Source organism: Oncorhynchus kisutch, unplaced genomic scaffold (genome assembly GCF_002021735.2).
Source record: "Oncorhynchus kisutch isolate 150728-3 unplaced genomic scaffold, Okis_V2 Okis01b-Okis20b_hom, whole genome shotgun sequence".
In the NCBI taxonomy this organism is placed as follows: Eukaryota; Metazoa; Chordata; class Actinopteri; order Salmoniformes; family Salmonidae; genus Oncorhynchus; species Oncorhynchus kisutch.
Window position 1 is genome coordinate 13,016,824 of NW_022261978.1, and position 27,818 is coordinate 13,044,641.

At 48.1% G+C, this 27,818-nt stretch overlaps 2 protein-coding genes across 4 annotated transcripts; one reads left to right on the forward strand and one right to left on the reverse strand.

Annotated features, from left to right (window-relative positions):
* Positions 1-1,674: 1,674 nt before the first annotated feature.
* LOC109880413 (RNA exonuclease 5-like) lies at positions 1,675-20,104 on the reverse strand. 2 transcript variants are annotated; one of them, XM_031810994.1, is made up of 18 exons: positions 19,433-20,104; positions 18,610-18,954; positions 18,278-18,404; positions 17,743-17,860; positions 17,360-17,467; positions 16,964-17,052; positions 16,509-16,624; positions 16,291-16,429; positions 15,570-15,664; positions 14,826-14,928; positions 13,445-13,539; positions 12,818-12,935; positions 11,401-11,514; positions 10,359-10,496; positions 6,064-6,159; positions 4,786-5,374; positions 3,989-4,280; positions 1,675-2,664 (listed from the first exon to the last, which is right to left on the reverse strand). In XM_031810994.1, exons 2-18 carry the CDS (start codon positions 18,846-18,848, stop codon positions 2,574-2,576), a joined length of 2,667 nt encoding a protein of 888 aa, XP_031666854.1. In that variant the 5' UTR covers positions 18,849-18,954; positions 19,433-20,104; the 3' UTR covers positions 1,675-2,573. The 2 variants fall into 2 exon arrangements, with proteins under 2 accessions (XP_031666854.1, XP_031666855.1); XM_031810995.1 differs by lacking the exon at positions 19,433-20,104 and having other exon boundaries at positions 12,818-12,926; positions 18,610-18,950.
* Positions 19,499-27,368, forward strand: LOC116358800 (ERI1 exoribonuclease 2-like). 2 transcript variants are annotated; one of them, XM_031810997.1, is made up of 9 exons: positions 19,499-19,790; positions 19,994-20,058; positions 20,155-20,235; positions 20,767-20,894; positions 21,037-21,190; positions 22,828-22,928; positions 23,196-23,277; positions 24,162-24,435; positions 25,124-27,368. In XM_031810997.1, the coding sequence occupies exons 1-9, from the start codon at positions 19,768-19,770 to the stop codon at positions 25,131-25,133; spliced, it is 918 nt and encodes a 305-aa protein (XP_031666857.1). In that variant the 5' UTR covers positions 19,499-19,767; the 3' UTR covers positions 25,134-27,368. The 2 variants fall into 2 exon arrangements, with proteins under 2 accessions (XP_031666857.1, XP_031666856.1); XM_031810996.1 differs by having other exon boundaries at positions 19,584-19,790; positions 24,162-24,250.
* The last annotated feature ends 450 nt before the right edge of the window (positions 27,369-27,818 follow it).

Consider the following 27,818-nt stretch of genomic DNA (forward strand, 5'->3'; position numbering starts at 1 on the left):
GACCCACCATTAGTTTCAAACTGAACATCGGTTTCCACCCGTCTTCCTTCAGAGGAAGCCTTCAAAATAAGACTAGAATGAGTTATGCATTCTACTCTGTGACGGAGCGAGTTATGCATTCTACTCTGTGACGGAGCGAGTTATGCATTCTACTCTGTGACGGAGCGAGTTATGCATTCTACTCTGTGACGGAGCGAGTTATGCATTCTACTCTGTGACGGAGCGAGTTATGCATTCTACTCTGTGACGGAGCGAGTTATGCATTCTACTCTGTGACGGAGCGAGTTATGCATTCTACTCTGTGACGGAGCGAGTTATGCATTCTACTCTGTGACGGAGCGAGTTATGCATTCTACTCTGTGACGGAGCGAGTTATGCATTCTACTCTGTGACGGAGCGAGTTATGCATTCTACTCTGTGACGGAGCGAGTTATGCATTCTACTCTGTGACGGAGCGAGTTATGCATTCTACTCTGTGACAGAGCGAGTTATGCATTCTACTCTGTGACAGAGCGAGTTATGCATTCTACTCTGTGACAGAGCGAGTTATGCATTCTACTCTGTGACAGAGCGAGTTATGCATTCTACTCTGTGACAGAGCGAGTTATGCATTCTACTCTGTGACAGAGCGAGTTATGCATTCTACTCTGTGACAGAGCGAGTTATGCATTCTACTCTGTGACAGAGCGAGTTATGCATTCTACTCTGTGACAGAGCGAGTTATGCATTCTACTCTGTGACAGAGCGAGTTATGCATTCTACTCTGTGACAGAGCGAGTTATGCATTCTACTCTGTGACAGAGCGAGTTATGCATTCTACTCTGTGACAGAGCGAGTTATGCATTCTACTCTGTGACAGAGCGAGTTATGCATTCTACTCTGTGACAGAGCGAGTTATGCATTCTACTCTGTGACAGAGCGAGTTATGCATTCTACTCTGTGACAGAGCGAGTTATGCATTCCACTCTGTGACAGAGCGAGTTATGCATTCCACTCTGTGACAGAGCGAGTTATGCATTCCACTCTGTGACAGAGCGAGTTATGCTTTCCACTCTGTGACAGAGCGAGTTATGCTTTCCACTCTGTGACAGAGCGAGTTATGCATTCCACTCTGTGACAGCGAGTTATGCATTCCACTCTGTGACAGAGCGAGTTATGCATGCTACTCTGTGACAGAGCGAGTTATGCATGCTACTCTGTGACAGAGCGAGTTATGCATGCTACTCTGTGACAGAGCGAGTTATGCATGCTACTCTGTGACAGAGCGAGTTATGCATGCTACTCTGTGACAGAGCGAGTTATGCATGCTACTCTGTGACAGAGCGAGTTATGCATGCTACTCTGTGACAGAGCGAGTTATGCATGCTACTCTGTGACAGAGCGAGTTATGCATTCTACTCTGTGACAGAGCGAGTTATGCATTCTACTCTGTGACAGAGCGAGTTATGCATGCTACTCTGTGACAGAGCGAGTTATGCATGCTACTCTGTGACAGAGCGAGTTATGCATTCTACTCTGTGACAGAGAGAGTTATGCATTCTACTCTGTGACAGAGAGAGTTATGCATTCTACTCTGTGACAGAGAGAGTTATGCATTCTACTCTGTGACGGAGCGAGTTATGAATGTACTACCAGACAGTAGAAGCCTGCTCTCTATTGAATGACAGAACCATGTTAACAACAATCACCTGTTGATTAGGTGGACATGATAAAGACGACACAAGGCGTCATGTGATTCAGATCAGAAGCAGCAATACAGGTCAAACACAGTGAGTTTACGTCCAAAATGGCACCCTAATAAGCCCTGTAGAGGGTTTTGCCAGGACCCATGACACTACATAGGGAATAGGCTGCACACTACATAGGGAATAGGGTGCTCATAGTGCACACTACATAGGGAATAGGCTGCCCATAGTGCACACTACATAGGGAATAGGGTACTCATAGTGCACACTACATAGGGAATAGGCTGCCCATAGTGCACACTACATAGGGAATAGGCTGCTCATAGGGAATAGGGTGCACACTACATAGGGAATAGGGTGCACACTACATAGGGAATAGGGTGCACACTACATAGGGAATAGGGTGCACACTACATAGGGAATAGGGTGCTCATAGGGAATAGGGTGCACACTACATAGGGAATAGGGTGTCATAGGGAATAGGGTGCACACTACATAGGGAATAGGGTGCTCATATCAGACACATCCTGTGTTTTACCTTCAATTCATTGCCTGTGTCCAAAACCCTGTCCAGCCTGTACTGAACGAAACATATCAAGCACTCGTAAGTAGACTCACCTCTTTATTTAAAACATAACTTAATACTCTCGTAGCCTATAGCTGTCTTTGTTAGTCAAGTTGCAGCACTGCTGGGCTACAGCACACCAAGATGGTAAAACACGGTATCGCAGGCGAAGTGTTGCCAACATCTGTTAACTTTCCCAAAATGTCCCGTTTGGAAGATTCACGAAATCAGGAGGGAGTAAGCAAGAAATCCAGAATCTTCCAACCGGGATTTCTGGGAATCTTGGGAAGGAACTGGATTTCTGGGACTCTTGGGAAGGTACCCTATGCAGGTAGCATCAGGTCGTGGGCGTGGTTACTGAGTGCTGCTGACCCCTGTTTGACCTCCAGGAAACACAGACCATCGCCATGGGAACTGAAGAAAGCAACCGACAGCGTATTAGAATCCACCCCTCTCTAAATAATAGGAAACAGCCCCCATGAGTTCCCTCTCTCTATAGAAAACAACAGCCCCCCTGAGTTCTCTCTCTCTATAGAAAACAGCCCCCCCTGAGTTCCCTCTCTCTATAGAAAACAACAGCCCCCCCTAAGTTCCCTCTCTCTATAGAAAACAACAACCCCCCTGAGTTCCCTCTCTCTATAGAAAACAACAACCCCCCTGAGTTCCCTCTCTCTATAGAAAACAACAGCCCTCCTGAGTTCCCTCTCTCTATAGAAAACAACAGCCCCTCCTGAGTTCCCTCTCTCTATAGAAAACAGCCCTCCTGAGTTCCCTCTCTCTATAGAAAACAGCCCCCCCGAGTTCCCTCTCTCTATAGAAAACAACAACCCCCCTGAGTTCCCTCTCTCTATAGAAAACAGCCCCCCTGAGTTCCCTCTCTCTATAGAAAACAGCCCCCCTGAGTTCCCCCTCTCTATAGAAAACAACAGCCCCCCATTGGAAACAAAGTGACAAAACAGGGAGGAGCTACCATAACTAAACATCGTTCAAAACAGGGAGGGGCTACCATAACTAAACATCGTCCAAAACAGGGAGGGGCTACCATAACTAAACATCGTCCAAAACAGGGAGGGGCTACCATAACTAAACATCGTCCAAAACAGGGAGGGGCTACCATAACTAAACATCGTCCAAAACAGGGAGGGGTTACCATAACTAAACATCGTCCAAAACAGGGAGGAGCTACCATAACTAAACATCGTCCAAAACAGGGAGGAGCTACCATAACTAAACATCGTCCAAAACAGGGAGGAGCTACCATAAGTAAACATCGTCCAAAACAGGGAGGGGCTACCATAACTAAACATCGTCCAAAACAGGGAGGGGCTACCATAACTAAACATCGTCCAAAACAGGGAGGGGCTACCATAAAACATCGTCCAAAACAGGGAGGGGCTACCATAACTAAACATCGTCCAAAACAGGGAGGGGCTACCATAACTAAACATCATCCAAAAGGAGACACTAGTTGTTTTTTGCTAAATGTTTTGCTACGCGGTGCCACGAATGGATACACCTCTGGTGTCCTAACATGACTTGGGCCCGATCTCAAATCACAACCCCTAAGCACAGATCTGAGAAGAGTTGACAGGTTTAAGAAACCTGGTAATAGAGCTCCACATTGACCTCCTGATAGGCTAGGTGATATCAACATATTGCTCATACCAATTAAATCCTTTCAGATCTCCACAAGTGCATAAGGTGATTGGTTTGGGATTGGGCCAGTGTCTGTTCTCACCTGTTGTGACCAGGCAGCAGTACGATGCTGAGGGTGTTGTCAGGTAGAGATCTGAACAGCTTCCCCACGCGCCGGTCCAACTTCCTCATCGCGCACGCCACTTCCTGTTCCTCTCTTCCGGTTTCCTGCGACGACTCGTCCAGTGTCTCTCTGTCGGACCCAGTCGTCGTCGTCATAGTAACCCAGGAGCACAGGTGGGGCGGAGTCAGGGCTCTGCGAGTGCTCACCTTCCTGTCCCAGAGTTCCACAGGTGAGCTGAGGACCGCGTCCACAGTGTCAGGACTATCATACTCTGGAAAAATTTGCAAATTTTTAATAATATGATCATTAACAAACAAATTGCATTTTAAAAATCATACTTTTTATATTTCGAACAACTAAAATTCAACGGCTAAAATTAGACCCAGGTCATTGATGATGGGCGGCAGGTAGCCTAGCCGTTAGAGTATTGGGCCGGTGACTTAAAAGGTTGCTGGTTCGAATCCCTGAGCCAACAAGGGTAAGTTGCTCCAGATAAAAGCGTCTGCTAAATGACTAAAAAGTAAATAAATAAATAATAATAATAAATAATAATAATACAATAATTAAATAATTTAAATTAAAATAATAAATAATAATAATATAAATAAATAATAATAATAAATAATTAAATAATACAATTAAAATAATAAAATAATATTTAAAATAATAATTATTATTAAATAATTACAATTAATATAATACAATAATAATAAATAATACAATTAAAAATAATAATTAAATAATTAAAATAATAATAAAGTGAAGCTTTGACTCACTTAAGAAAGCATGCCTCCTACGTTTCTGTTTCCTAGAGTGCTTTGCAGGTAGAATTACACCCTGAACCGTTCCGTACTGTCCGAAGGCCTCGCGGAGGTCCTCTTCACAGAGTCCGGCAGTCTTAGCATGGAGCCTCGCTCCAACATTGGCTTCGGCTGCTATCTCTGCTAGCATAGTTTTCACTTGGAGCAGAGTGCCATTGACTTCAACTGAGAGCTCTGCTAGCTTAGCAAATTTAGCTTTAGCATGTAGCCCAGGTCCATTCGCTTCAGCTAGCTTAGCTTTAGCATTTAGAAAAGTTCCATTGACTTTCTCTAAGAGCCCCGAATGGTTCGCTTTAGCATGTAGCCTAGCTCTATTGACCTTAGCTGGGAGTGCTGCTATGTTAGCATTTAGCCCAGTCTCATTGACTTCAGCTGCTGCATTAGCATTTAGCCCAGTCCCGTTCACTTTGGCTGCAAACTGTGCTGTTTTAGCATTAGCCTTTAGCCCTGCGGCGTAGATGACGTTAGCATTTAGCGGGTCATCCTGCAGGGAACTCAGAAAGACGTCCAGATCCAACGTGGACTTCTTTACAGGTCTCTGGACCTGACAGGTAGAAGAGAGAACACATATTAGATTTACATTCAGAAAGAGCATGAGCAACAAGACAGAAGGGGAGAATTACTGGAAAAAAAAGTTCAGAGGGATAAATTAGAATGAGTATATGAAAAAAGGACAGAGCGAGGGAGAAAGAGAATGGGGAGACGGACAGTGTGAAAGAGAGACAGGCAGGACAGAAAAAGATTGAGAGAGGCAGAAAGCGATTGAGAGAGGCAGAAAGCGATTGAGAGAGGCAGAAAGCGATTGAGAGAGGCAGAAAGCGATTGAGAGAGGCAGAAAGCGATTGAGAGAGACAGAAAGCGATTGAGAGAGGCAGAAAGCGATTGAGAGAGGCAGAAAGCGATTGAGAGAGGCAGAAAGCGATTGAGAGAGGCAGAAAGCGATTGAGAGAGGCAGAAAGCGATTGAGAGAGGCAGAAAGCGATTGAGAGAGGCAGAAAGCGATTGAGAGAGGCAGAAAGCGATTGAGAGAGGCAGAAAGCGATTGAGAGAGACAGAAAGCGATTGAGAGAGACAGAAAGCGATTGAGAGAGACAGAAAGAGATTGAGAGGCAGAAAGCGATTGAGAGAGGCAGAAAGTGAAAAAAAGAGGCAGAAAAAACCCAGACAGGTACACGAAGAGGGGGTTAGGAGAGAGAAACGTAGATAAACAGAAAACGAGGGACAGATCCAGACCTTGACGATGTGTCCGCTGTGTAGCAGTGTTCCGTTGAGCATCTCGACAGCTAGCACAGCTCCCTCCAGCAGCTCAAACTCTACCTCTGCATGCACCTGCCGAGTCATCACAGGGTCAAAGGTCAAACTCACATTTATGAAGCACATATACTCATAGTAAAAGTAATCTTGATCACTAGTCACCGACTTTGATTAGTCGAATCAGGTGTTCGTGCTGGTCCGATGAAGTGGATGCTAAAGCTACTGTTTCACGAGCACAGACTGGAATATGTTCTGGGATTCATCCAATAACATTGAGGAGTTTAGCTTCATCAATAAGTGCATCGACGACAACGTCGACGTCGTCTCCAGTGACTGTAAGTACGTACCCCAACCAGAAGCCATGGATTCTAGGCAGCATCCGCATTAAGCTGAAGGCTAGAGCTGCCACTTTCAAGGAGAGGGACATTAATCCGGAGGCTTATAAGAAATTCCGCTACGACATCCGACGAGCCATCAAACAGGCAAAGCGTCAATACAGGACTAAGATCGAATCCTGCGACACCGGCTCTGATGCTTGAGGGATGTGACAGGGCTTGTAAACTATCACAGTATACAAAGCCAAACCCAGCCACGAGCTGCCCAGCAACGCAAGTTTACCAGACAAGCTAAATTGCTTCTATGCTCACTTCGAGGCAAGCAATGCTGAACCATGCATGAGAGCATCAGCTGTTCCGGACAACTGTGTGATCACGCTCTCCGTAGCCGGTGTGAGTAAGACCAAGGCCGCAGGGCCGGACGGAATACCAGGACGCATACGCTGAGTATCTGGCAGGTGTCTTCACTGACATTTTCAACCTAACCCGGTCTGTAATACCAACTTGTTTCAAGCAGACCACCATTGTCCCCGTGCCCAAAAACGCCCAGGTAACCTGCCTAAATGACTATCGCCCCGTAGCACTCACATATATAGCCATGAAATGCTTTGAAAGGCTGGTCATTGCTCATATCAACACCGTCATCATCATCCCAGACACCCTGGACCCACTCCAATTCACATTACCCAACAGATACACAGATGACTCAATCTCTATTGTACTCCACACTACCCTCACCCATCTGGACAAAAGGATTACCTACCGGTATGTGAGAATGCTGTCCATTGACTACAGCTCAGCATTCAACACCACAATCACCTCCAAGCTCATCACTGAGCTCAGGACCCTGGGACTAAACACCTTCCTCTGCAACTGGATCTGGACTTCCTCACATCCGCCACGCTGACCACCGACACGGGCCGGCTCTAGGCGTTAAGGGTAGGCAACAACAACATCCGCCACGCTGACCAACAACACAGGCCGGCTCTAGGCGTTAAGGGTAGGCAACAACACATCCGCCACGCTGACCACCAACACGGGCCGGCTCTAGGCGTTAAGGGTAGGCAACAACACATCCGCCACGCTGACCAACAACACGGGCCGCTCGGCTATGTGCTTAGTTCCATCATGTATTCATTGTTCACCCTACGACTGTGTGGCCGCGCACGACTCCAACACCATCATCAAATTTACCTGATGACACGACGGTGGTAGGACTGATCACCGACGACGATGAAGCAGCCTATAGGGAGGAGATCAGAGGCCTGGCCATGTGGTGCCAGGACAACAACCTCTCCCTCAACGTCAGAAAGACAAAGGAGTTGATCGTGGACTACAGGAAATGGAGGGGTGAGCCACGCCTCCAACCACATCAATGGGGCTGTAGTGGAGCAGGAAACGGAGGGGTGAGCCACGCCTCCAACCACATCAATGGGGCTGTAGTGGAGCAGGTCGAGAGCCACCAACCACATCAATGGGGCTGTAGTGGAGCAGGAAACGGAGGGGTGAGCCACGCCTCCAACCACATCAATGGGGCTGTAGTGGAGCAGGTAGAGAGCCACCAACCAAATCAATGGGGCTGTAGTGGAGCAGGTCGAGAGCCTCCAACCACATCAATGGGGCTGTAGTGGAGCAGGTCGAGAGCCTCCAACCACATCAATGGGGCTGTAGTGGAGCAGGTCGAGAGCCTCCAACCACATCAATGGGGCTGTAGTGGAGCAGGTCGAGAGCCTCCAACCACATCAATGGGGCTGTAGTGGAGCAGGTCGAGAGCCTCCAACCACATCAATGGGGCTGTAGTGGAGCAGGTCGAGAGCCTCCAACCACATCAATGGGGCTGTAGTGGAGCAGGTCGAGAGCCTCCAACCACATCAATGGGGCTGTAGTGGAGCAGGTCGAGAGCCTCCAACCACATCAATGGGGCTGTAGTGGAGCAGGTCGAGAGCCTCCAACCACATCAATGGGGCTGTAGTGGAGCAGGTCGAGAGCCTCCAACCACATCAATGGGGCTGTAGTGGAGCAGGTCGAGAACTTCCAAGTTCCTCAGTATCCACACTACTAAGGAATGAACATGGTCCACACACACCCCACACAGTTGTGACGAGAGCACGACGGCGCCTCTTCCCCCTCAGGAGGCTGAGGAGATCATCAGATCTCACCCCAGTACACACTACATACGCCCAGACACACACTACACCCCAGTACACACTACATACGCCCAGACACACACACTACACCCCAGTACACACTACATACGCCCAGACACACACACTACACCCCAGTACACACTACATACGCCCAGACACACACACTACACCCCAGTACACACTACATACGCCCAGACACACACTACACCCCAGTACACACTACATACGCCCAGACACACACACTACACCCCAGTACACACTACATACGCCCAGACACACACACCACACCCCAGTACACACGCCCAGACACACACTACATATGCCCAGACGCATGCTGATGTGGTATATGGCCAATATACCACAGCTATGGGCTGTTCTTAGATTCAGCCCTTAGCCGTGGTATATTGGCCATATACCACAAACCCCGAGGTGCCTTATTGCTATTATAAACTGGTTATTAGAAGGGTAAAAATATTGGCTTTCAGCCAATCAGCATTGTGTCACTTTCTATCTATTTACCATGTTTATCTTTAACTCTGCTTTGTCGGAAAAGGACCCATAAGTCAGCATTTCACTATTAATCTACACCTGTTGTTTACAAAGCATGTGACAAATAACATGATTTGGATGGAACAAAAGCCTGTACCCATTGGAGACCCCTGGGCCAGAACTCATAAAGCATCTCTGAGAAGGAGAGCTGATCTAGGATCATCTTTGCCTTTTAGGTTGCAATGAATGGACAAGGCTGATCCTAGATCAGCTCTACTGTGGTCACGAATGGACAAGGGGGACCTGATCCTAGATCAGCTCTACTATGGTAACGAATGGACAAGGGGGACCTGATCCTAGATCAGCTCTACTGTGGTAATGAATGGACAAGGGGGACCTGATCCTAGATCAGCTCTACTGTGGTAACGAAAGGACAAGGGGGACCTGATCCTAGATCAGCTCTACTGTGGTAACGAATGGACAAGGGGGACCTGATCCTAGATCAGCTCTACTGTGGTAACGAATGGACAAGGGGGACCTGATCCTAGATCAGCTCTACTGTGGTAACGAATGGACAAGGGGGACCTGATCCTAGATCAGCTCTACTGTGGTAATGAATGGACAAGGGGGACCTGATCCTAGATCAGCTCTACTGTGGTAATGAATGTACCTGGTGGACCTGATCCTAGATCAGCTCTACTGTGGTAACGAATGGACAAGGGGGACCTGATCCTAGATCAGCTCTACTATGGTAACGAATGGACAAGGGGGACCTGATCCTAGATCAGCTCTACTGTGGTAACGAATGGACAAGGGGGACCTGATCCTAGATCAGCTCTACTATGGTAACGAATGGACAAGGAGGACCTGATCCTAGATCAGCTCTACTATGGTAACGAATGGACAAGGGGGACCTGATCCTAGATCAGCTCTACTGTGGTAACGAATGGACCTGGTGGACCTGATCCTAGATCAGCTCTACTGTGGTAATGAATGGACAAGGGGGACCTGATCCTAGATCAGCTCTACTGTGGTAACGAATGGACAAGGGGGACCTGATCCTAGATCAGCTCTACTGTGGTAACGAATGGACAAGGGGGACCTGATCCTAGATCAGCTCTACTGTGGTAATGAATGGACAAGGGGGACCTGATCCTAGATCAGCTCTACTATGGTAACGAATGGACAAGGGGGACCTGATCCTAGATCAGCTCTACTGTGGTAACGAATGGACAAGGGGGACCTGATCCTAGATCAGCTCTACTGTGAGACGCTTTATGGCTTCTGATTTCTGGTCACGTACCCTCTGAGTGGCGTTCAACAGCCTGACAGCTCGTACGTTTCCACAGCTGCTGAACAGCCTCCTCACAGCCCTCTCTGTGTAGTCGCTAGGCAACGGCCCTGCAAACACCACACACATCTCTCTCAGACGCTGAGACATCTGGAACACACGACAAGACACGCACATACAAGGTTCATTTAGACAGATATGACATCAATATGTATACAGTTAGCGCCCCCTATTGGAATATATAGTCATAGCATCCAACAGGACTAGTTCAGTATACAGTTAGCACCCCCTACTGGAATATAAAGTCATAACATCCAACAGGACTAGTTCAGTATACAATTAGCGCCCCCTATTGGAATATAAAGTCATAACATCCAACAGGACTAGTTCAGTATACAGTTAGCGCCCCCTATTGGAATATAAAGTCATTACAAGTCATTATATGATAGACAGAGGTAGACAGATTCATACTGTGTGGTAGTGATAGATATGACAGACAGAGGTAGTATGACAGACAGAGAGGTAGACAGATTCATACCGTGTGGTAGTGATAGATATGACAGACAGAGAGGTAGACAGATTCATACCGTGTGGTAGTGATAGATATGACAGACAGAGAGGTAGACAGATTCATACCGTGTGATAGATATGACAGACAGAGAGGTAGACAGATTCATACTGTGTGGTAGTGATAGATATGACAGATAGAGAGGTAGACAGATTCATACCGTGTGGTAGTGATAGATATGATAGACAGAGGTAGACAGATTCATACCGTGTGGTAGTGATAGATATGATAGACAGAGGTAGACAGATTCACACCGTGTGGTAGTGATAGAGAGGAAGACAGATTCATACCGTGTGGTAGTGATAGATATGACAGACAGAGAGGTAGACAGATTCATACCGTGTGGTAGTGATAGATATGATAGACAGAGAGGTAGACAGATTCATACCGTGTGATAGTGATAGATATGAAAGACAGAGAGGTAGACAGATTCATACCGTGTGGTAGTGATAGATATGGTAGACAGAGAGGTAGACAGATTCATACCGTGTGGTAGTGCTGGTCAGTAGAGATCATAGCCTTCAGATGGTCAGAGAAGGAAGACAACTGGACAATGCTGAACGAGTGAGAGTCTAGTCCTCTTTTAAAGGAAGACAAGACCTGGAGGAGAGAATGAGGGAGGGTTTAGGAGGTAGGGTGGAGGGTTAGGAGGGGAAGGGAGGTAGGTGGAGGGTTAGGTGGAAGGTTGAAGGGAGGGTAGGGTGGAGGTTAGGAGGGTTTACGAGGGAGGGTAAGGAGGGGTTGGAGGTAGGAGGGTTTACGAGGGAGGGGTTGGAGGTAGGAGGGGTTGAAGGGAGGGTAGGGTGGAGGTTAGGAGGGGTTGGAAGTAGGAGGGTTAGGAGGGGTTGAAGGGAGGGTAGGGTGGAGGTTAGGAGGGGTTGGAGGTAGGAGGGTTAGGCGGGGTTGGAGGTAGGAGGGGTTGAAGGGAGGTTAGGAGGGGTTGGAGGTAGGAGGGGTTGAAGGGAAATTAGGGTGGAGGGGTTGGAGGTAGGAGGGTTAGGAGGGGTTGAGGTAGGAGGGGTTGGAGGGTAAGGTGGAGGTTAGGAGGGAGGTTAGGAGGGGTTGGAGGTAGGAGGGGTTGAAGGGAGGGTAGGAGGGAGGTTAGGAGGGGTTGGAGGTAGGAGGGGTTGAAGGGAGGGTAGGGTGGAGGTTAGGAGGGGTTGAAGGGAGGGTAGGGTGGAGGTTAGGAGGGGTTGGAGGTAGGAGGGGTTGAAGGGAGGGTAGGGTGGAGGTTAGGAGGGGTTGGAGGTAGGGTAGGGTGGAGGTTAGGAGGGGTTGGAGGTTAGGAGGGGTTGGAGGTAGGAGGGGTTGGGGTTAGGAGGGAGGGTAGGGTGGAGGGGTAGGAGGTAGGAGGGGTTGGAGGTAGGAGGGGTTGAGGGTTGGAGGTAGGAGGGGTTGGAGGTAGGAGGGTTAGGAGGGAGGGTAGGGTGGAGGGTTAGGAGGGAGGGTAGGGTGGAGGTTAGGAGGGGTTGGAGGTAGGAGGGGTTGAGGGTAGCAGGGGTTGGAGGTTAGGAGGGGTTGGAGGTTAGGAGGGGTTGGAGGTTAGGAGGGGTTGGAGGTAGGAGGGGTTGGAGGTAGGAGGGGTTGGAGGTAGGAGGGGTTGGAGGGTTAGGAGGTAGGAGGGTTAGGAGGTAGGAGGGTTAGGAGGTTAGGAGGGGTTGGAGGTTAGGAGGGGTTGGAGGTTAGGAGGGGTTGGAGGTAGGAGGGGTTGGAGGTAGGAGGGGTTGGATAGGAGGGGTTGGATAGGAGGGGTTGGAGGGTTAGGAGGTAGGAGGGTTAGGAGGTAGGGTTGAGGGTACTTTTTCATACCCCAGTGGGAATTGAACCCACAACCCTGGCATTGCAAGTGCCAACCTCTACCAACTGAGCCCCATGGGACCCCCTGACCCATCACGCGTCTCACCTCTCTGTCGGAGCTGTGCCACTGCTGATTGGACAGATCCAGGGTGTTGTCAGCACGCTTCCCTATAAACACGGCTGATTGGCCAGAACTCTTCAGGGCCTCTGCAAACCTGAGAGAGCTACAGCAGTGTTGTTACAAGAGAGAGAAATGAGAGACACTCAAACCTGAGAGAGCTACAGCAGTGTTGTTAGAGAAATGAGAGACACTCAAACCTGAGAGAGGTACAGCAATGTTGTTATGACAAGAGAGAAATGAGAGACTCTCAAACCTGAGAGAGCTACAGCAATGTTGTTACTACGACTCTAGGAGCTCCGATGCTCAGATCATTTAATAACCATTTCCACAGAGGAGCTGTCTTCATCACCCTTTTCCAGGTGTTCTCCTCCCCTAGCCAGCACCTCCCCTAGCCAGCACCTCTCCTAAACACCTCTCCTAAACAGGTGTTCTACTCTGCTAGCCAGCACCTCTCCTAAACAGGTGTTCTACTCCCCTAGCCAGCACCTCTCCTAAACAGGTGTTCTACTCCCCTAGCCAGCACCTCTCCTAAACAGGTGTGTTTATTTCACCTCCAGGCTAATACAAGAGGAACCACATATGGAAAAGAGGGGAAGGGTTTGTTGGTCATACCTGTTGTTGTTGTGTGTAGATGTTGCTCTGTTGACAGGAGGCTGGTACATGGTAGGACTCACACCCCACAGCTCTTCACAATACAGCTCCACTACCTGATACAGAACACAGACTGGTTTCTGAGTCTGTGTGTGTACCTGTCGTGGTCCAGTGTGTGTGTGTCGTGGTCCAGTGTGTGTACCTGTCGTGGTCCAGTGTGTGTACCTGTCGTGGTCCAGTGTGTGTACCTGTCGTGGTCCAGTGTGTGTACCTGTCGTGGTCCAGTGTGTGTACCTGTCGTGGTCCAGTGTGTGTACCTGTCGTGGTCCAGTGTGTGTACCTGTCGTGGTCCAGTGTGTGTACCTGTCGTGGTTCAGTGTGTGTACCTGTCGTGGTCCAGTGTGTGTACCTGTCGGGTCCAGTGTGTGTACCTGTCGTGGTTCAGTGTGTGTGTGTCGTGGTCTAGTGTGTGTACCTGTCGTGGTCTAGTGTGTGTACCTGTCGTGGTCTAGTGTGTGTACCTGTCGTGGTCTAGTGTGTGTACCTGTCGTGGTCTAGTGTGTGTACCTGTCGTGGTCCAGTGTGTGTACCTGTCGTGGTCCAGTGTGTGTGTCGTACCTGTCGTGGTCCAGTGTGTGTGTCGTACCTGTCGTGGTCCAGTGTGTGTGTCGTACCTGTCGTGGTCCAGTGTGTGTGTCGTACCTGTCGTGGTCCAGTGTGTGTGTCGTACCTGTCGTGGTCCAGTGTGTGTGTCGTACCTGTCGTGGTCCAGTGTGTGTGTCGTACCTGTCGTGGTCCAGTGTGTGTGTCGTACCTGTCGTGGTCCAGTGTGTGTGTCGTACCTGTCGTGGTCCAGTGTGTGTGTCGTACCTGTCGTGGTCCAGTGTGTGTGTCGTACCTGTCGTGGTCCAGTGTGTGTGTCGTACCTGTCGTGGTCCAGTGTGTGTGTCGTACCTGTCGTGGTCCAGTGTGTGTGTCGTACCTGTCGTGGTCCAGTGTGTGTGTCGTACCTGTCGTGGTCCAGTGTGTGTGTCGTACCTGTCGTGGTCCAGTGTGTGTGTCGTACCTGTCGTGGTCCAGTGTGTGTGTCGTACCTGTCGTGGTCCAGTGTGTGTGTCGTACCTGTCGTGGTCCAGTGTGTGTGTCGTACCTGTCGTGGTCCAGTGTGTGTGTCGTACCTGTCGTGGTCCAGTGTGTGTGTCGTACCTGTCGTGGTCCAGTGTGTGTGTCGTACCTGTCGTGGTCCAGTGTGTGTGTCGTACCTGTCGTGGTCCAGTGTGTGTGTCGTACCTGTCGTGGTCCAGTGTGTGTGTCGTACCTGTCGTGGTCCAGTGTGTGTGTCGTACCTGTCGTGGTCCAGTGTGTGTGTCGTACCTGTCGTGGTCCAGTGTGTGTGTCGTACCTGTCGTGGTCCAGTGTGTATGAAGTACTGGGCCAGTTCCAGGGCAGCCTGGGCGTCCTCTGTGGGGTCATGACCCTTCCTCTCCTCCGTCTGGATCTGCTTCCTGTGGGTCACAAACATAAGAGTTGGGTGAAGTTGCCCCTAGACACTGATCTTGGGTCAGTTTAGCATTTCCCCCAACTAATGGGAAAGGTTAGGATTAGGGGAGGGGGAAGCTGATCCTAGATCTGTACCTATAGGGGGAACCCCCCCCCCCCCCCCCCCCCCACTAATAGTTAAGGTTAGGATTAGGGGAGGGGGAAGCTGATCCTAGATCTGTACCTATAGGGGGAACCCCCCCCACTAATAGTTAAGGTTAGGATTAGGGGAGGGGGAAGCTGATCCTAGATCTGTACCTATAGGGGGAACCCCCCCCACTAATAGTTAAGGTTAGGATTAGGGGAGGGGGAAGCTGATCCTAGATCTGTACCTATAGGGGAACCCCCCCCCCACTAATAGTTAAGGTTAGGATTAGGGGAGGGGGAAGCTGATCCTAGATGTGTGTGTATGTGTTGTCAGTGTGTGTGTGTGCTGTCAGTGTGTGTCGTCAGTGTGTGTGTGTGCTGTCAGTGTGTGTCGTCAGTGTGTGTGTGCTGTCAGTGTGTGTCGTCAGTGTGTGTGTGTGCTGTCAGTGTGTGTCGTCAGTGTGTGTGTCGTCAGTGTGTGTGTGTGTGTGTCGTCAGTGTGTGTGTGTTGTGAACTCACTTGAGCACGGTCTCAGCCAGCACCTTGAGTTTAAACCTCCGTCCAAACTCTCTCCTGTACAGCAGGGAGGTGTCAATCACATGGGGGTGGATCAGCTGGGAGGAGACAACACAACAGGTCAGGGGTCAGCTGAGACGAGACAACAGGTCACAGATCAGGGGTTTTGAGGTCAGGGGTCAGCTGAGACGAGACAACAGGTCACAGATCAGGGGTTTTGAGGTCAGGGGTCAGCTGAGACGAGACAACAGGTCACAGATCAGGGGTTTTGAGGTCAGGGGTCAGCTGAGACGAGACAACAGGTCACAGATCAGGGGTTTTGAGGTCAGGGGTCAGCTGAGACGAGACAACAGGTCACAGATCAGGGGTTTTGAGGTCAGGGGTCAGCTGAGACGAGACCGGATCGAATTCATTAGCGCTCACAGTAGCAAAACGCTTTTCAATGAAATACAAAAAACAAGGGTTTCTTATGACAAATTCAGGTCGGTCCCTCCTCGTATTGGCCCGTTTAGTTCCTAGTAAATATGACCTATATATTCTAGATAGAAATGAATAGATTTGACATGATTCCTATTCTACCTGACAGTCATATCTGTTCTACAACATACATTTCTATCTGAACGTTCTGTAATGTTATATTCTCCTGAACAGGCCTCGGCATTGCTGCTAGCTGCCATTGCAACCACTATCGTCATGGCTACATTGGTAAACCACGGCGACTCACGTTCAGGGCCCTGAGGTCGTTCTCAAGGGAGTGGCCAACCAGGACCGCGTCCCGGGGCAACACTTTCTTGAGCTTTGATTGGACTTCTCTCAGGGTGGTGGTGATTGGCTGCAGCATTGCACGGGTGATACCAGAGAACCTATCAGGGGAGAGGAGAGGTTATGTACAGATATTGAGAAGCACACATACACACACAAACACACACACACTCCGCTTACTGTGTAAGGTAGTGTAGGATGCGGTTGGGAGGTTTGACCAGCTCGTCCAGAACACAGCTCCCTCTGCTGTCTACTAGAGAGATGCGTGTCAGCTCGTTGCCCCATTCTGTCAGACACTACACACACACACACACACACACACACACATATTAGACACCGAGCAATAACTAGAGAACAAAATTGAGGTTTCATCTACTGTTAATAAAATCTATGAATGAATTATATGAATATGGGATGTCACAAATGGCACCCTATTCCCTATATAGTGCACTACTTTAGACCAGGGCCCTATGGCACCCTATTCCCTATATAGTGCACTACTTTAGACCAGGGCCCTATGGCACCCAATATAGTGCACTACTTTGAACCAGAGCCCTATGGCACCCTATATAGTGCACTACTTTGAACCATAGCCCTATGACTGACTACTGTCAGTCACACAGTCGTGTCCTCACCATCTCACAGTCCAGACCATAGAGAGGACTACTGTCAGTCACACGGTCGTCACTGTCTGTACACACAAAGCCCTCACTGCCAGGCATACCTGGAAAACACACCACAGAGACATGAGAGAGACATGAGAGAGAGAGAGAGACCTGTGTGAGTGTCCAGTGTGTGTGTGTGTGTGTGTCCAGTGTGTGTGTGAGTGTCCAGTGTGTGTGTGTGTGAGTGTCCAGTGTGTGTGTGTGAGTGTCCAGTGTGTGTGTGTGAGTGTCCAGTGTGTGTGTGTGTGTCCAGTGTGTGTGTGTGTGTGTGTGTGTCCAGTGTGTGTGTGTGAGTGTCCAGTGTGTGTGTGTGAGTGTCCAGTGTGAGTGTCCAGTGTGTGTGTGAGTGTCCAGTGTGTGTCTCACCGCGGACAGGGAAGTGTTTCTTGATCATCTCCTCCTGGGTGAGGAGGTATCCAGTCAGCCCTCTGGTCTCCAGACCAAACTTCCTGATCACTGGGTGCCACTGCAGACCTACACACACACACACACACACAGAGGTACAAAACACACTCCAGAAATCAAAATCCTAACAATTAGGGCCCTGGTCTAAAGTAGTGCACTATATAGGGAATAGGGTGCCATAGGGCCCTGGTCTAAAGTAGTGCACTATATAGGGAATAGGGTGCCATTTGTGACATCCCATATTCATATAATTCATTCATAGATTTTATTAACAGTAGAGGACATTCCTCCTTGTGCCGAGAGTGGCAGATTTTTAAGTCTCAGGCAGGGCTACCCATACATACCTCCCTCTGGCTGAGCGCTCTTCTGGTCTCCTAGCGCATCGGCAGGACTGTTGTTGACAACTTCACTGCTAAATATCTCAGAAATCATGTTGCCAGGCGATGGAGTATAACTGTGTCTCTGAGGTCAGAGGGGAGGGGGGGGGGGGGGAATGTCACGGTGGAATCTTATGCAATATGACTGACATAGTCTGTGTCCCAGACGTCACCCTGTTCGCTATAGAGTGCACTACTTTCTGATCCATACGGTTGTGGTCAAAGGTAGTGCACTATGTAGGGAATAGGGTGCCATAGGGTCAGGTCAAATGTAGTGCACTATGTAGGGAATAGGGTGCCATAGGGTCAGGTCAAAAGTAGTGCACTATGTAGGGAATAGGGTGCCATAGGGTCAGGTCAAATGTAGTGCACTATGTAGGGAATAGGATGCCATAGTGTCAGGTCAAAAGTAGTGCACTATGTAGGGAATAGGGTGCCATAGGGTCAGGTCAAAAGTAGTGCACTATGTAGGGAATAGGGTGCCATTTGGTCCTTGACTTACAGAGGTGTACTTGGTGCGGAGGTGTTTAAAGTACTGGTAGTGTCTGTAGAAGTGGGCCTGGCTCAGTCCTTCTAGAAGGATCACGCTCACCCCTGACACATTCTTCTGGTGGTGGAGGCGACACCAACTGAAACAGGTACAAGACAATAACACTGATGTTGTCACTTATCGATCCACATACATATCTATCATGTTGTTGTTGTGGCACAATGTTTGCTTCAGTTCCTGTCCTGGTGTAGTGTTATTGCCTCGAGAGTCTAGACTCTGATCTAAAAATAGGTTTTGAGGTGTTTGTTGTTATTGTTGTTGTTGTAGCTAGCTAGCTAACATACCTGGGTTGTTTCAGCCCACCGGTGTTCCCCAGAGCAGCAAACTGAAGCAGTTCCGTCAGATCTTTCAACGTGACCGGTTCCTGGAGACGGTCAAACGGCAGAGAGAGCCGCGGGGGTCGGGAACCGGAACGGTGCTCAGACTCTGGAACTTTGTTACCATCTGTCTCTTTCACTCTTTTACTGCTCTCTGGTGTTGGGGAAGATTCCCTCTTTCTCTTGAGACAGACTTGTGGCTCCATGTGGTTACGGGGAGACTCAGGTTGGATGAAGGAAGGTTGTAGCTCTGAGAACAAGTTCTCATGAACGTCAGCAGCTGTGTTGGTTGGCTCGTTGTTGTGACTCAAACTGGACATGGATCCGAGTGAAGAAAGTAAATTATTGTTGAGTCAATTATATCATGCTAGCTTTGTCTACTTTTGGAAAATACCAAGTTATTTCAGAATAGGACAGGATAGTTTAGCTGGCTACTTTATTAATCCTGCTCTTATGGATTAAACCCTGTATCAGCCAATGGAGTTTTCAGAAGATACATCTAGCGATCATATCCTAGCAACAGTCCCAACCGTGACAAAATACCATGACATTTGCTTTCATAATTTATTTAATAAGTCTTCCTTATGTCGTTGACTTGTCAGTTTTTTACTGGGGATCAAAATCTACACTACTGCATCTCGACTCGGTCGACGAGAAGTGATCGTGACTTGTTTTATTTACAAAACCACAACAATCATATACATACGCAAACAATAAGTAAATACAGTATAGCATGTCCGAAATCTACTAACAAGTTACAGTGAGACTAAGTGCAAATAAAGATCAATACCTCGTAGTGGGTCAATCTGTTTTGTGAAGATTTCCTGCTTCGCCTCACACGTTTCAAGGTTTCCATGCTGCTGATCGATCATCGCTTCCTGCTCGATTTGTTTTCCCTTTCAGCCCAAACCAGTCGAGCGCAGCACAGCATTCACCGATGAGACGAGAATTTTTTTAAAAGATCACCGCGAATCCAACACTGCTTTGTTATTAATGAAGTTGTATGCGATATTTTTTAACCTGGTACTTTTATTTTTTGAAGTCGTACTTCGGTTGTCACGTTGTTTATATTTTAATGTACACTATTCGTAACGAAGTTGAGTCCGTGGCCTGAAGAAAACGACGATGTCTACAAAGAAACTGGCGAAGTAAGTAAAGTTGGCTAGCTTTCTAGCTAAACTATATATAGACAGCCATACTAGCCGAGAAACAATGTAATTCAAATGCCGATTTGCCTTGATTCTCATAAATAGTTTTTAGCGCTCCCATGAACATAAATGTACAACGAGTAATATTCACAGTAGCGGGGGATGACAAAACTGATAGGATGATGTCTTCCATAAAACAACAGACAATTAGGGTTCGTGAGGAAACGCAGTCAGTCATCAACTGGACAGAAGAAACCACTAACATCTAGTAAGAGTCTTTTCAAACGCCCTCCATGTTTGGTTTTCTGCTTGAATCGATGACATCTCGTTCAACTTCCATCACTTTTGACTTTCTACTTTCCAGATCAAATATTCCCATATCTGATTGTCATCGACTTCGAATCCACATGCTGGAGAGAGAGGAACAGCTACGGGCAGGAGATTAGTAAGTACACACTACTTTACACTACTACACTACTCTACACTACTTTACACTACTACACTACTTTACACTACTACACTACTCTACACTACTTTACTACTTTACACTACTTTACACTACTTTACACTACTACACTACTTTACACTACTACACTACTACACTACTCTACACTACTTTACACTACTACACTACTACACTACTACACTACTTTACACTACTTTACACTACTTTACACTACTACACTACTCTACACTACTTTACACTACTACACTACTTTACACTACTCTGACAGTATTTGCGGTAAAATCATACCTACATACTGTAACCATTGCACTTTTTATTGTCCTCACCTCCTTGCCTCCCCTCTCCCCCTTGCCTCCCCCCTCTCCCCCTTGCCTCCCCTCTCTCCCCCTTGCCTCCCCTCTCTCCCCCTTGCCTCCCCTCTCTCCCCCTTGCCTCCCCTCTCTCCCCCTTGCCTCCTCTCTCTCCCCCTTGCCTCCTCCTCTCCCTCTCTCCCCTCCTTGCCCCATCTAGTTGAGTTTCCTGCTGTTCTCCTGAATACCTCTACAGGCGAGGTGGAGTCAGAGTTCCATACGTACGTTCAGCCACAGGAGCACCCCGTACTGTCTGAGTTCTGCACCGAGCTCACTGGAATCACACAGGTATTCACACACACAGATGCACCCTCTCCATGCAGACACACCCTTCTTCCCTGTGGCCTGTTCAACAGGATGGTAACAGTCAGAATATTTTAAGCATTAGCCAACATCCATGTGTGTTAAACCTTTTGTTTCTCTTCTACAGCAACAGGTGGAGGCCGGGGTTCCCCTCCACATCTGTCTGTCTCGGTTCTCCCGGTGGCTGCAGACTCTGGAGCACCAGAGGGGTGTGGTCTTCCCCAGGGACCAGAGGGCTCCAATCGCAGAGCACCGTCCCTGTGCCTTCGTCACCTGGTCAGGTATAGTGGCTTAGGATAGGAAAGGTTACCCAGGTCACCTTCAAATGGGAATGTTTTGATATGAAAATCAGACATTTTTATTTCCCTCCCTTTCTCTGTGGGCCCAGGACTCATATCTGACTATATACTGCCTTTCTCTGTAGGCCCAGGACTCATATCTGACTATATACTGCCTTTCTCTGTAGGCCCAGGACTCATATCTGACTATATACTGCCTTTCTCTGTAGGCCCAGGACTCATATCTGACTATATACTGCCTTTCTCTGTAGGCCCAGGACTCATATCTGACTATATACTGCCTTTCTCTGTAGGCCCAGGACTCATATCTGACTATATACTGCCTTTCTCTGTAGGCCCAGGACTCATATCTGACTATATACTGCCTTTCTCTGTAGGCCCAGGACTCATATCTGACTATATACTGCCTTTCTCTGTAGGCCCAGGACTCATATCTGACTATATACTGCCTTTCTCTGTAGGCCCAGGACTCATATGACTATATACTGCCTTTCTCTGTAGGTCCAGGACTCATATCTGACTATATACTGCCTTTCTCTGTGGGCCCAGGACTCATATGACTATATACTGCCTTTCTCTGTAGGTCCAGGACTCATATCTGACTATATACTGCCTTTCTCTGTAGGCCCAGGACCCATATCTAACTATATAGTGCCTTTCTCTGTAGGTCCAGGACTCATATCTGACTATATACTGCCTTTCTCTGTAGGTCCAGGACTCATATCTGACTATATACTGCCTTTCTCTGTGGGCCCAGGACTCATATGACTATATACTGCCTTTCTCTGTAGGCCCAGGACTCATATCTGACTATATACTGCCTTTCTCTGTAGGCCCAGGACTCATATCTGACTATATACTGCCTTTCTCTGTGGGCCCAGGACTCATATCTGACTATATACTGCCTTTCTCTGTAGGCCCAGGACTCATATCTGACTATATACTGCCTTTCTCTGTAGGCCCAGGACTCATATCTGACTATATACTGCCTTTCTCTGTGGGCCCAGGACTCATATCTGACTATATACTGCCTTTCTCTGTAGGCCCAGGACTCATATCTGACTATATAGTGCCTTTCTCTGTAGGTCCAGGACTCATATCTGACTATATACTGCCTTTCTCTGTAGGCCCAGGACTCATATCTGACTATATACTGCCTTTCTCTGTAGGTCCAGGACTCATATCTGACTATATACTGCCTTTCTCTGTAGGTCCAGGACTCATATCTGACTATATACTGCCTTTCTCTGTAGGCACAGGACTCATATCTGACTATATACTGCCTTTCTCTGTAGGCACAGGACTCATATCTGACTATATACTGCCTTTCTCTGTAGGTCCAGGACTCATATCTGACTATATAGTGCCTTTCTCTGTAGGTCCAGGACTCATATCTGACTATATACTGCCTTTCTCTGTAGGCCCAGGACTCATATGACTATATACTGCCTTTCTCTGTAGGCCCAGGACTCATATCTGACTATATACTGCCTTCCCAGTGGATTCTTTGTTAAGGGTTAGAGAAAATAAGGATATTTGCACACTTTAGTACAGTCTCAAACATTTAATGGGGATAACCCTGTTCAACTTGATTGATTATCTGTGTTGTATTGTTTCAGACTGGGACCTGGGGGTGTGTCTGCTGTACGAGTGTAAACGGAAGCAGCTCCACAAACCTGCTGTTCTGAACAGCTGGATAGACCTGAGAGCTACGTACAGAGTAGGTGGTGTGTGTGTGTGTGTGTTACTCTTAACCCAGTCTAACTCGTGTGTGTGTGTGTGTGTGTTACTCTTAACAGCTGGATAGACCTGAGAGCTACGTACACAGTAGGTGGGTTGTGTGTGTGTTACTCTGAACCCAGTCTAACTCGTGTGTGTGTGTGTGTGTGTGTGTGTGTGTGTGTGTGTGTGTGTGTGTGTGTGTGTGTGTGTGTGTGTGTGTGTGTGTGTGTGTGTGTGTGTGTGTGTGTGTGTGTGTGTCTCTCAGCTGTTCTACAACAGAAAACCCAAGGGACTGAATGGAGCTTTACAGGATCTAGGGATACAGTTCTCTGGACGGGAGCACTCAGGTACACACAGACCAGAAACATCTCTCTGTTATCATTTATAGTGCTGAAAATTAACAGAAATTCGTGGTTTTGTTTTTTAAAACAACTTATTGACTGATGTCGGTTCAATTATTTAAATTCCATTTAGGTTTTTTTCTTTTCTTTTTTTCTTCTGTGAGCTCAATGTGTAGTTTCTATGGAGATGCGTCAGATCCGGCCTGAACTGCGTGATGTTGTAGCACTAGTTGCTCATAGCTAGCTAGCTATAAGCATTCTCAGCACTAGTTGCTCATAGCTAGCTAGCTATAAGCATTCTCAGCACTAGTTGCTCATAGCTAGCTAGCTATAAGCATTCTCAGCACTAGTTGCTCATAGCTAGCTAGCTATAAGCATTCTCAGCACTAGTTGCTCATAGCTAGCTAGCTATAAGCATTCTCAGCACTAGTTGCTCATAGCTAGCTAGCTATAAGCATTCTCAGCACTAGTTGCTCATAGCTAGCTAGCTATAAGCATTCTCAGCACTAGTTGCTCATAGCTAAGTATTAGCATTCTCAGCACTAGTGGCTGCTAGCTAGCTAGCCGTATTCTCAGCACTAGTTGCTCATGGCTAGCTATTATCATTCTCAGCACTAGTGGCTGGCTAGCTAGCTATGAGCATTCTCAGCACTAGTGGCTGGCTGGCTAGCTATTAGCATTCTCAGCACTAGTGGCTGGGTGGCTAGCTATTAGCATTACATAGAATTACATTAGGATCGAAACACACACAACTCCAGTCACCAGTCGTCAGTTACTGTGAATAATATACATGTTGTTTGAAGGTCTGGATGAAGCCCATTTGAATATTTCTCTTAAGCATTTTTTAAAATCTAGACACAAAAATATTTTTTGTTGAATGTTATTTGCAGGTCTGGATGACGCCCGTAACACCGCCCACCTGGCCTGGAGGATGGTGAGGGATGGCTGTTTGATGAAGATTACACGCTTTCTGGAGAGGGTGAGTGGCTCCCTGACAAACCCCCACTCCTACGCCCCCAGTACTAACAACCCCACCGTGCTGACAACCCCTGGACTACTGTACTACGCCTCTAAAGACTCACCCAGTGGCGAACTACATCGAACCCTTGGATTTCTGTCAACGCCCCAGAATACCCACTCCTCCTCCCGTAAAGACTTACGCAGGTGACTCTTCCCCCCCCGTTCCATACACACCTGGGGTGTATTCATTAGTGCAAACCGTAGTGAAACATTTTGCCATGTAAAAGGTTTTGCAATGATTCGTTTCTTATTGGAGTCCTTGTTTCGGGTCAGTTTTGTTTCATTTAGTTTCTAGTGAATATTACTCTGTCTCCTCTGTTTACTGGACTGACTGTCCATAAAGTTGGTTAAAAATGTTTTGGGGATTTGGGCCTCGTGAGTGGCGCAGCGGTCTCAGGCACTGCATCGCCGTGCTAAAGGTGTCACTACAGACATGGGTTCGATCCCAGGCTGTTTCACAACCGGCCATGATCGGGAGTTCCATAGGGCAGCGCACAATCGGCCCGGGTTCGGGGAGGGTTTGGCCATTGGGGGGGGGGGCTTTACTTGGCTCATCGCACTCTAGTGACTCCTTGTGGCGGGCCGGGCGCCTGCAGTCTGACCTCGGTCGTCAGTTGATGTGGATGGTTTCTGGGTTAAGTGGGCGTGTGTTAAGAAGTGCGGGTCGGTGGGTCATGTTTTGGAGGACGCATGACTCGACCTTTGCCTCCCGAGCCCGTTGGGGAGTTTCAGCGACGAGACAAGATCGTAATCACAAAAATGGGGAGAAAAGGGGAAAGAAAAATAAGAAATGATAATGTATTGATTTTATTTGACTTTGTTTACCTCTTAGGCGCCTTTGAAGACCAAACCCCTGTTTGGAAATGGGAACGTGCCAGGGGATGGTTGTCCTGGCAACAAGAGGGATAACAAAACCACTATCAAAAACCCCTCCAAGACGACAGAGAGCGGTGGTGGCGGCCATCTTGAAAATCGACCCAACAGCAAGCCAGTTAGCAACACGGACGTTGTTGAGACACGACCCAAGCCTTCAGACAACATGGTTCCCAACACAGAGGTGAACTCTAACTTAACCGCTGAACCTGTTCAGTATCAGAGTATTGTTTCACCAAAGACCCTTCTCAATGGTCTGACCACTCCAATGTGTGGTGGTGGTGGTAGTAGCAGAACAGGTAGAATAGGAACCATACGGTCCGTCTCCTCTCCTATGACTTTCAATATCCCCTCTCCTCATCACTACATCAACAGCCTCGTTCTGGTCTCCACTATGGTGAATTGCATTACCCATCTACCCCAGCCAGACCCGACCCTTGACCCGAAAACAGCAAGTATGGAGGAGGACGTGCCCATCTCGTGCGGTTCGTATGACGACGTGGTATTGGAGGAGGACTGGGATGTCACGGTTGGTGACGAGGCTTCTGTTGCTGATGTGTACACAGAGAACCAGAGGTTTGAGGTGGATGATACCTCGGTTTATGGGAGGACCTTGCTGTGTCCAAGCCCAGTACATTCAAATCCTGGTAGAGGTCCAACCAACAGTAGGCCTAGGTCCAATACCACCAACACGCCCTGCCAACATCTGACTAGCCTGGTACACAAGACCGATACTAGAACATCCTCCAGTAACTTGGTGTCTTTCAAGGCTGGGACAACAAGGACCTACAACACCTCTGCACCTAACAGTCTGTCCACTTCCTCTTTTGTCACACCCAGACCCGTTACCCCTGGCTCAAACCTCTCAGATACACGGTCAAGACTGAACACGGAAACGTCAAACTCCTTTGTGATCGAGAAGAACGAATCGAGAACATCCTCCAGTTCTGCAAAAGCTGCGACAACGAGGATATACAACACCTCTGGGTCAAATAGTTCATGTAGTTTCTCCTTCGACAAACCCAGACCTGTTACCCATGATTCCAACCGCTCAGCTACACGGTCAAGACCTCAAACGGCAACATCGAACAACTCCTTTGTGATCTACAAGGACAAGCCGAGAGCCTCAAATACCACTTCCACATCCAATACCTCAACAGCATCCAATACCTCAACAGCATCCAATCATTCCTTTGTCAAACCCAGACCAGGCCTCCAGAACTCCAACCTCCATGCTACACGGTCAAGACCTCTCACATTAAAAAACCCTGGTAACTCCTTCACACCCATGTCCTCTACGACTAACCTTCCCAATCCAACTAGACCCAAACCAGTTACCACCAGCAGTGACTCTAACCTCTCTGCTTCAAAGACGCCAAACGGCTCTGCATCCAGTCTCTCCTTTGCCAGGCCCGGACCTGTCGTCCATATCCCCGACCCATCGACTTCACGTTCGAGGCTGCACGCAGAGATGCCAAACGCATCTTTCACGATCCACAAGTACTCCTCTTGCCTCGCCTCTGTCTCTCGTCCCTCTGTCGGTGGATCGTTCTCCGTCCTCTCCTCGTCCGTTAACCGCTCCTCGCTCCCGCCGACCCACAGCACCAAGATCACGGCCCCGCTGTGCGACTGCGGGCGGCGAGCCAAGCGTCTAACGGTGTGTAACGGCGGCCCGAACCAAGGCCGAGCGTTCTACTGCTGCACGGTGCGTAAACACGGCCCCGGGGGGACCAGGAAGGGATGTGAGTTATTTAAGTGGGAGTCTGCTCTCCTCCAGGCTAAATCACCAGCCTCCGCTGCCAACTCCATCGCTCTGCGTTTTGGTCTCAACTCCAGTGTTGTTCGTCCCCCTGTCGTCGTCTAGGACGAGATATCAGTTAGCTTGAGGTCATAGGGAGACTCTCAACAGCATTTCCTTCTCATCCAATGGGTTCGAGAGGACACAAGGAATCAAGGAAATGCAATTGAGATTCTCCTCACAAAGGTGTCATATTTTAAACTGTACATTATGAGAATGTGTATGATGTTGTTTTGTTTTTAGTATATGATTTATGTCCACATACTAAATCTGGTTCGTTCATTGACCAATATCCTGTACAGTTTCTAAATAGAATTGATCCTCCATAATGTGAGATGACATGATGTCATAATGAAATGGTAGGTCGGCACTGTCATAATAAAAGATGTCATGACTTGTAATTACATGGGGTTCTATTGTTGTAAATTTAAACAGTTGAGGTCGGAACCAAAATGGACATTTTTATAAAATGTTTTTGTGTTCTGACATAAGGACGGAATTGAAAATTGTCCCTCTTGGCGCCCTGTACTAGAGCCGCCAATATTTTACATGCGCAACAATCGTGAAATCGGCAGTTCGTCTTCAAAATGAACTGTGAATGAGTGAGAAAGTTAGTGGGTCAAAGATCTAACCCCCCCAAGACATGCTAAGCGCTCATGTTATTGGTAATGGTGAGAGGTTAGCATGTCTTGGGGGGTATGATATATGATGCTAACCTCCCCTGTTATTGTAATGGTGAGAGGTTAGCGTGTCTTGAGGGTATGATATATGATGCTAACCTCCCCTGTTATTGTAATGGTGAGAGCTTAGCATGTCTTGGGGGGGTATGATATGAAATGCTAACCTCCCCTGTTAT